The sequence below is a fragment of the Folsomia candida genome, unplaced genomic scaffold (genome assembly GCF_002217175.1).
Source record: "Folsomia candida strain VU population unplaced genomic scaffold, ASM221717v1 Fcan01_Sc003, whole genome shotgun sequence".
Lineage (NCBI taxonomy): Eukaryota > Metazoa > Arthropoda > Collembola > Entomobryomorpha > Isotomidae > Folsomia > Folsomia candida.
This window is the reverse complement of record NW_019091195.1, coordinates 12,001,309-12,010,243: the sequence shown is the minus strand read 5'-3', so window position 1 is coordinate 12,010,243 and position 8,935 is coordinate 12,001,309. Positions and strand designations below refer to the sequence as shown.

Genomic DNA, 8,935 nt, shown 5'->3' with positions numbered 1-8,935 from the left:
TGCAGCCCATCTATTTACAAACACCACTTATTGCATCGAGATTGCACAACTATTTACATTACAATCCACCATCTGACAAATTTAAACTGAAAATATTCCTGAACTCATCATTCTCTGTTACCGATACAAAATAATAATAATAACAGTTATACTTTAATTCAATAATTTCTGGTACAGTGGTCAAAGCACTGAAATTCGAAATAAGTCAAAGTCATATTTCACACCTAACAATTGAAACAGGCTACTTAGTTTGTATTTAAAAATAAATCATTGGCTCTTCACTACAACTACTAGACAACAATTAGCACATTTCAAATTGTATAAAACGAATAAGCAACAAAGTTGTGGGACATGACAATTATCGGGTATAATAAAAATGCTGAATTCGTAGTGCTTATTTAATACGTACTAAATAAATCTATTATTTGCTCTTATAGTACTTTGGAAATGGCACGAGTGTACAAGAAGGACGTTTTGTCGGACTAATGACAATTTTGGCCTTGTGGTGATACAGGTCACAAATTGTTATTAGGTTAGTAGAGCCTGGTGCCCAGGGTGAGATAAATTTGGGTGGGGTCTTTGAAATTGACTGTTGCAGTGCTGGAGCTGTTACGCCATCACCACACGCCCAAAATGTACGACCCACATGTTGGTATCGGTCCTTATGGGGATCGTTCAAGCGCTACCACCACGGGTAAGAGGAAATCTTCAGCTTGTTACTTTTTACAAGATTTATTTTATGTGCGTATTTTTTTTGCAGTGGCACCTACAACAAACCGTTTAGAATACACGTCTGATCGACATCCCAGGTACGTAATTACCATAAAATAGTTGTGAGTATCTATGAATGTTCTGTAAATATAATTCCTTTCATATTCAATTTAGGGCCATGCTGGAAATGATGAATCTACTAAGGATAGGTCAGTTAGTCGCTTTATATACGGTGATGATGGAATTTGGAGGATGTTATAGTTTGATCAGAATTTCATTTTAAATGTTTGTTCGTCGTTAACTTTTCAGCACACGAGCTTTCAGATGTTGTTTTGAATGTTGGTTCTCGGGAACCAATTTATGCTCATAGAGTGGTATTATCAGCTTGCAGTCCGTATTTTAGAGCAATGTTTACGGGAGAATTAGCAGAGTCAAGACAGACAGAAATTACCATTAGAGACATTGACGTAAGATATTATTAATTGATTGATTCGATGATTTAATTATAACGAAAGTTGAGATGCAACCTGTTCTGGTCGAATTTAAGGAACATGCCATGGGATTGCTAATTGAATTTTGCTACACTTCAAAAATTGTTATCGATGAAACTAATGTCCAAACATTATTGCCAGCAGGTACCAAAAAGTATTATATTCACTGATAGAATAATTAATTTAAGGCTGACATACGTAACCATTCACAATTTTTGCAGCTTGTCTTCTTCAACTTGATGAAATACAAGAAAAATGCTGCGAGTTTTTAAAAAGACAAGTTTGTTTTTATTCATTATTATCTAATAACTCATTTTAAATAACTCAACTCTTAACTCCTTGCAATTAACTTGAAAATTTTTAGTTGGATCCAAGCAATTGTCTCGGCATCAGAGCGTTCGCCGATACTCATGTGAGCAACATATTTTCGACACATTTTTGATTCCTAACCGACTGACTGATTTATTTCTCTTTTGATAGTCCTGTCGTGAACTACTCCGAATCGCAGACATGTTTACCCAACACAATTTCCAAGAAGTTATGACCAGGTTTGTGCTCAATTAGATCTATAAATTTTAACTAGTTTCAGGAAGTGACAGTTTCTGCAAATTTATTTCAGCGAGGAATTTCTCTTGCTCCCAGTCGGACAATTATCCAGCATAATAAGTAACGACGAATTAAATGTTAGATCTGAAGAACAAGTATTCAGTGCTGTTATGGCGTGGGTCAAGTTTAACGTATCGGAACGGCGAAATTATTTATCTCAAGTCCTTCAAAACGTCCGGATGCCTCTACTTAACCCAAAATTCCTTGTTGGGACTGTATCAAGCGATCTACTTATCAAAAGCGATGAGTCCTGTCGTGATTTAGTTGACGAGGCGAAAAATTACCTTCTTTTGCCGCAAGAACGACCATTAATGCAAGGTAGATAATTTTGCTTAAATTTCCCTACCTCAACTAAACTAACTATATACAAAACCAATAAAAGATTTCGCTGCATCCTCCGATAAAATTTGAAATTTTATCCTTATGCAAATTCAAATGGAACAATTGAACCAAAAACTTTATTTTGATAAAAAGGTCCCCGAACCAAGCCAAGAAAACCAATAAGACGTGGTGAGGTGTTGTTTGCAGGTAAAAATTGATTGAATTGTAGCTGTAATTAAATCTAATTAAATAATTCGTTTATAATAATTCATAATTCGTTTTTCACAGTTGGTGGGTGGTGTAGTGGTGATGCTATTTCAAGTGTTGAACGATATGATCCTCAGACTGGAGAATGGCGAATGGTAAGATCAGCGTAATTATCATAATATTTGTATGCACGAATAATTAATTTTTTGATTTGATGTTCCATACACAGGTTGCACCCATGTCAAAGCGAAGATGTGGGGTTGGAGTCGCTGTTTTGAACGATCTCTTATATGCCGTTGGAGGTAGCATATTTTTAGAAATCTGTAATGCTCTGTGCTTGTGAGTATTTGCAATTAAAGCAGCCAATTAAAATTAATTAACTGCCTTAATTGCAAATACTTTCAAGCATAGAGCATTAAATAAATAAAATTTATCTTACTCCGTCCTATTTTTTTTTTACTTATTATTCAAGGCCACGATGGGCAGTCATACTTAAATTCTATTGAACGCTATGATTGTACAACGAATCAGTGGTGAGCTTTTATATTTTACATATTGTGTATTTGGTTGTTGAATTGTTTAAATAGTAATAATTTAAATTTGTCCGTTAGGTCCAGTGACGTCGCCCCAACAAGTAATATTGTTACATAATTACGAAGATTTGAATTGTAAATATAATTTATATTTCAGCATCCTGTAGAACAAGTGTTGGTGTTGCTGTTTTGGACGGGTAATTAATTACAATTTGTTTTCAAAGTAATTAAATTAATAAATATTCCTTTATGTTATGAAGCTGTATTTACGCCATTGGAGGTCAAGACGGAATCCAATGTCTTAATCAAGTCGAGCGTTATGATCCCAAGGAAAATCGATGGACAAAAGTTGCCCCCATGAATACAAGAAGGTATTGAGTATGATCTGCTTTGAACGCTTTACATATTATCATGTTTTAATAACAAATACTTTTGTAATTAATAGGTTAGGCGTGGCCGTCGCTGTATTAGGCGGATATATATATGCCATTGGTAAGATATTTGAAATGTAATATGATTAACCAAGTTTTACTTAAGACGTTTATGCTTCATAAGGTGGTTCTGATGGAGTTTCTCCTCTAAATACTGGTAAGTAAGATGATCAAGTCCAATTCGCCTAGTATTTAATAAGATGACAACACTAATTACATAAATCCCTTTACTAGTTGAACGGTATGATCCGAGACAAAATAAGTGGGTAAGGATGCGTCAAGGATTTGTTATCTTTGACTTTATTTAGTTTGTTCAAATACATAGGACATGACATGATTAGATTTTCTATTTATTTCGGAAAATAGGTCGCTGTTGCTCCAATGTCAACTCGAAGAAAACACCTGGGAAGCGCTGTTTATAATAATCTGATTTATGCAGTCGGTGGTCGAGATGATTGTATGGAATTAAGTTCAGCAGAAAGGTAAGGATTCTCCGAGTGAGGATGATTGCGCCATATACATACATATTAATTAAGCTATGATTACCTTTTTCAGATATAACCCATTAACTAATTCATGGCAGCCACTAATTGCGATGAATAGCAGAAGGAGTGGGGTAAGGAATGTTAATAAATTTTATGAATTTTAGCTAACTTGTTAATTACGCATTCTTAAATTTAGGTTGGACTCGCTGTCGTAAATGGATGTAAGTGTAACAGAACAAATCAACCTGCGATTATACATAATATCCTTATCTTTAATTTATAATAAATTATTTGCAGTGATTATGGCGGTGGGAGGTAATTTAATACTTGGAACATAAATATCTTCATAACTATATAATTGATTCAATCAATGGCAACTAATTAAAGGTTTCGATGGAACCACGTATTTAAAAACGGTAGAAGTTTATGATCCCGAGGTAAAAATCTGTTAAAATATGTAATGTTCAAGAAATTTAAGAATTGTTGTGCACGATTATAACTGTAAGTAATTTTTGTCTGGTTAAAACTTTTTAGGTAAACACGTGGAGAAATTGTGGATCTATGAACTATAGGAGACTTGGAGGTGGAGTTGGTGTTATGAAAATTCCTGCATCAGAATCATCATATTGGTAGTACCTATAGGCATAGTTTTAATAGGTGACAAATGTTTTAACTATTTGCGATGCATATTATGGAATGTAGTCATTTTTAAGATATAATTAATACGTAGCCGTCATGGTTCTTCTTTATTTGACGCACGCATATATTTGTGATGATGGTACGCTCTTGTTGGTCTAAATTGATTACCATCATCATACTGAACAAAAGTGACCAATCAGGGCCAACCATGATCATAAAATTAAGGAGTACGGATCAAACGTATAATTAAATATAGTATTAAAACCTTCCCACACGAAATGTCAAAACAAGGGAATTAAGTGTGATTACGATTTTGATTTTTAAAGGCGAAAAGACCCTGTAACTAATTTTATTATTAAAACCTATTTTAGAAAATAAAATTCTTTTATATAATGTGCAACATGAATAGGCGACTTTGTCGTTGGAGGTTTGAGATATTATTGATTAGGCTTTTTTGTGGTCATTATTTTTCTTGCCAAATAACTGTAATAATTTAGGAGTTATGGTCTACATCAAACATTGGTTTAGTAAATTGTTTCTTGGTTTAATCTCCTGTAATTCAACATTTAACGTCTTCATCGTATAATATAGGCACCGATTCAGATACACGGAATTCAACCTCTCGGAAACGCAGCGACAACACTGTGACGTGACGTGGCTTTTTGCCTCCCTATTGGTTTATTCATTGGAACAAAGCCGACCGATTTACTGGTCTTGAAGCATTTATGCGAGTAATGTTTTATTCAAAGCCGTGTTTTTACCCTGCTCGGTTTCAGTTCACGATATGGCAATGGAGTTTGAGAAAATTTTTGTCAATGCTACAGCCACACACGTATGTATGTACCCTGTTGTAAATATTAAAGTTATCACAGCCAAACGAAGAAGGTCAGTTATACAACAACGGTCAGCTTTTCCAATTACTTATAAGGCATCGTGATGGTATCATAGAATAAATGTAAAACGAGTATTTCGACGAATCATAATAGATATACTGACCAGTGACCACCTGAAATTACTAGTAACACCTCTTCCAAGGATGTTTTTAATTCAAACATTCAGAAAAATTCCAGAATTTGAAATATTTGTGTTACCTCTCATGTTTCGAATTTAATTTACACATGCATTTTACTATATGCGAATCTAGCACTCGTTTCTGAATAGTTGGGATAACTCATGAGAGAAAGCACGGAGAAGGGTTAGTCCCCCCAGTGTTTCGGACAGTTGGTAGATTTTACTGTGTATTGGATGCCAGCCATCATTCAGGTCAAGCCAACTAATATATTATTCATTACTCATCGCAGGTTGGGTTTCTTAGAACGACATATTTTACTACACTGCGCTGCTCATTTCACCAAGCTTTTAAACTCAACAAGAACAATTCCTTTAAGTTTGTCTCCATATGCCTCAGTTTCGACATTAAAAACTAAAATTGTAACTGGCTGACAAAAAACAGGTTACTCTCCGTGAAACATTTGGTCAAGTAGTATACTTGGTATTTGTTACTCGAAAATTTCGTGATCTTAACATTACATACTATTGTATTACATAGATATATCTTTCTAGCGGAGTATTTACATCTTTGTTGTAACTTTTAAAAGTCTTGGTGCTGGTCATGCATGCAAAATCTAAAAAGTTGCATCATGTTTTAGTTTTAAACTTTGTCATATGTAACTCAGTTACACAGTTTAGTGCCCAGAGGAAATAAGTACGCAGATTCTGCGACACATGCGATGGTGGTAGAGTTCTTTCCAGCCGAATTGGTTGGTCGACTGTTCGGATTTCCAGAGGAGAAGCGATACCCTCCTTCCTTCCCACCCGTGGGAAGTGGAATATCTGATGGGGAATGTGCTCCTGCTTGACTGCCAGCCTCGGAGTTTGTTGCCGTACTTTTCGTTCCAGAAGGAGGTTTGAGAGACTACTCTGACTCGAACGAGGAGAAAATCCGGAGTTCTAGTCCATGCTTTGTCCAGAACCTTTCTCTCTGCTCCTCATGACTTTCAGATATCTCGCTTAGTTCCTAAATGTTTTAAGCAAGAACTGGAGAAAGTTGGTTTCACGGACCCTTCTTCTCCGCGTCGCGTCCTGCTTGTTTTACGCACCAGTCGAGTCAAGGGCAGTGAGCTGCTTCTTACTTTGTCCTTTTCGTAGAAAGAGGGAAAGCCAAGTTCCACTTGACACATATTATTATTTATCTTGTCTCATCCCACAAGTGACTGTGTGTGGTGTTCTTGTGGTGCCAGCCTTGTTATTGTCAGTTCATCTCCTCATTCAACGTTGCCGTCACTCTGTAGTGTCCCAATGTTCTTTGTCACTGTGGATCAGCCAAAGTAAATAGACTCCCAACACGTTGCGTGGTCTTTATATTGTGTTTTTGTCGGATCTTTGCATGTGATAAGAAACTAGCAGCGTGTATAATACAGGGTCTAATGTGTATAAGCAACTTACGTTCTTTTGTCCCAATCGGTTTCAAAAGACTTTTCACATAAAAAGCCCAATTTAAATTTCTTCGATACGTGTCAACAATTCAACTCCTAAACGTGATGAAGCAATGTCTAGTCCAGCTACAAGCTAACGATGTGGAATTAAGTGTCACTTTATACGAACTTTAACGACAACTGCACAAACATAACTATCGTTAATTCATGAATGAGACAATTTGGGTGTCAAGAATAAGCCCAACCTGATTACACTCGCAGCAACAAAGCAAGATACTGGAGTTTGTATATACAGTATTTGACCACGACGGGCATACAAAGTGCACAAATATTCGGTCATTCGACTATTCATGTACTACTGTGGGCTGACGACAACTTAAAATTTCAACAAATCGATCGACTAGAAACTCGGAGACGGAAATTGAGCTTTATGACACCATTTTCTCAAAGGGCTAAGCTAACCACTAACTTCAAGTAAACAGGTCCTACACAAATTTACCAAGGTATGTCTTGTGTTTTACTATATATTCATCTGATTGGATCGCAAGATATGTCTCTTCGTGAGTGAGACAGCAGAGAAGAAAGTGAGATCTCCAATTGCGAAAACCGTAAATTATTCTCAAACGCTGATCTCTCTCTGTAGCCATGTTTTTCTCTTCGAGTTTGACAGAGCAGAGAGAGAAAACTAATAAATCCATCTTGCACAACTTGTAATTTACCATCAGTATTTCCAATGACTCAAAACATTAACGAATCTCGTTTAGTCATCGTTGCAATTAAGTATTAATATCTAGGATAGGATTAATTACTCAATTCCGAGACAAATTGCGAATGTCAAAGAAACTGAAGAGATCGGGAAATTACATTGTATGTTCTTCCTCTTTGACTTGTTTCCTAATCATCAGAAAATTGCACTGAAATAATTACGGTGCACAATATTTCTGATGCATACAAGAAATACAAAATTTACAACAATTCACAAACATAAATACGTAGTATTTCCAATATCCATCACAATGCATGACATTCGTCTGGAGCAGCTTTCAATTTTTAAGTCTTTTTGGAAACAATTGGGCACACAATAATATAAAACGGTATCGATCGGTGCATGCATGGTTGTTGCGTCCCACACACATAAGCAATAACTAAATCGAAGCTTTGCCCTCTCTAAATAAATAATTCACGGACAGCTCGAACGAGGAGGAAGTTGATATTCTGCAATTTCACCCATTTTGCTTCCATTTTGCCCCACTCACTCTCGTCACTCTAGGTCCGTTGGGTTGGTCGTAGTACTGCATACGATATTTAGATGGATGGAAAACGGGGGTGAACATCACACTTTCTCCCGAATAACAACTCAACGCTTCATAATATCCAGTGTTGGTTGGTTGGTTGGTTGTGTTGTGGTCATGTTGGGATGTCACGGGTTGACTTAAAAGCCCATTTATTTTTCATTTCGTGGTAAATAATGAAGCCCATGTCAGAATTCATAAGCACTGCCTGCCAGGTTGAGTGCATAAGGAAAATGAAAATGAGCACTTTTCAGGATGACTAAACAAACCCAACTTTCCAATCAACTCCTGCAACCTAGTCCTTCCTTCTTAGGACACATACACACAGGAAAGAGTGTCGTCGTCCTCCTCGTTAAATGAATCATGAACTTGGCGACCTCAATTTTCTATTAGAAATCTGTTCATTTCTTGACACTTGACTACTTTGAATCCGAAATAACCAGAATGACCTCATTTCCAAAATGACTTTACGGAGCTGCATATCCGCTGGCATGTGTAATTTGACTGGAACGGCATACATATTTTTCAGGAAGATTTGAATGACGTCATTACTCTAACGATTCACCCCTCTGTGTATAATGGCGTTGTCGTTAACACAGTCCGTGGTCCATGGAAAACAACCTCTCTGGCGGCCACTTGTATATTTAATAAGTATATTCATTCGCCTGCACGACTACGAACTACCCACCAAGAAGGCATATTTCAAAGTTTCGCATAATTTGATCTCACTCTTATCAAGCGTCTAGATTTCCTCTCCTCTAATGAAGCGTAAGTAGGTCCGCTG

General features: G+C 36.4%; 2 protein-coding genes across 3 annotated transcripts in view; both read left to right on the top strand.

Moving 5' to 3' along the window:
* Positions 1-40: 40 nt before the first annotated feature.
* Positions 41-4,830, top strand: LOC110846030 (kelch-like protein diablo). 2 transcript variants are annotated; one of them, XM_022092633.2, is made up of 27 exons: positions 41-365; positions 438-532; positions 599-694; positions 761-809; positions 886-920; positions 1,021-1,178; positions 1,259-1,346; positions 1,424-1,482; positions 1,567-1,614; positions 1,683-1,750; positions 1,822-2,126; positions 2,283-2,336; positions 2,418-2,491; positions 2,566-2,638; positions 2,809-2,869; positions 2,948-2,970; positions 3,027-3,066; positions 3,130-3,240; positions 3,315-3,361; positions 3,425-3,457; positions 3,535-3,566; positions 3,667-3,782; positions 3,856-3,916; positions 3,982-4,006; positions 4,083-4,100; positions 4,173-4,222; positions 4,320-4,830. In XM_022092633.2, exons 3-27 carry the CDS (start codon positions 634-636, stop codon positions 4,416-4,418), a joined length of 1,788 nt encoding a protein of 595 aa, XP_021948325.1. In that variant the 5' UTR covers positions 41-365; positions 438-532; positions 599-633; the 3' UTR covers positions 4,419-4,830. The 2 variants fall into 2 exon arrangements, with proteins under 2 accessions (XP_021948325.1, XP_021948324.1); XM_022092632.2 differs by having other exon boundaries at positions 438-694.
* A 1,549-nt stretch (positions 4,831-6,379) lies between these two features.
* LOC110847976 (band 7 protein AGAP004871) overlaps positions 6,380-8,935 on the top strand; it is a 29,519-nt gene continuing 26,963 nt past the window's right edge. Inside the window, exon 1 of the mRNA XM_022095051.2 lies at positions 6,380-7,362. The gene's annotated coding sequence lies outside the window, so the exon portion shown is untranslated. The remainder of the gene's footprint in view (positions 7,363-8,935) is intronic.

What these genes read in the sequence shown, in the direction of transcription:
- LOC110846030 (XM_022092633.2), top strand. Translation starts at nt 634, where the DNA reads ATGTACGACCCACATGTTGGTATCGGTCCTTATGGGGATCGTTCAAGC. An exon ending in ACGTCTGATCGACATCCCAG is followed by an intron (nt 810 to 885) that starts GTACGTAATTAC and finishes TATTCAATTTAG; the next exon opens with GGCCATGCTGGAAATGATGA. An exon ending in GAGCGTTCGCCGATACTCAT is followed by an intron (nt 1,615 to 1,682) that starts GTGAGCAACATA and finishes CTCTTTTGATAG; the next exon opens with TCCTGTCGTGAACTACTCCG.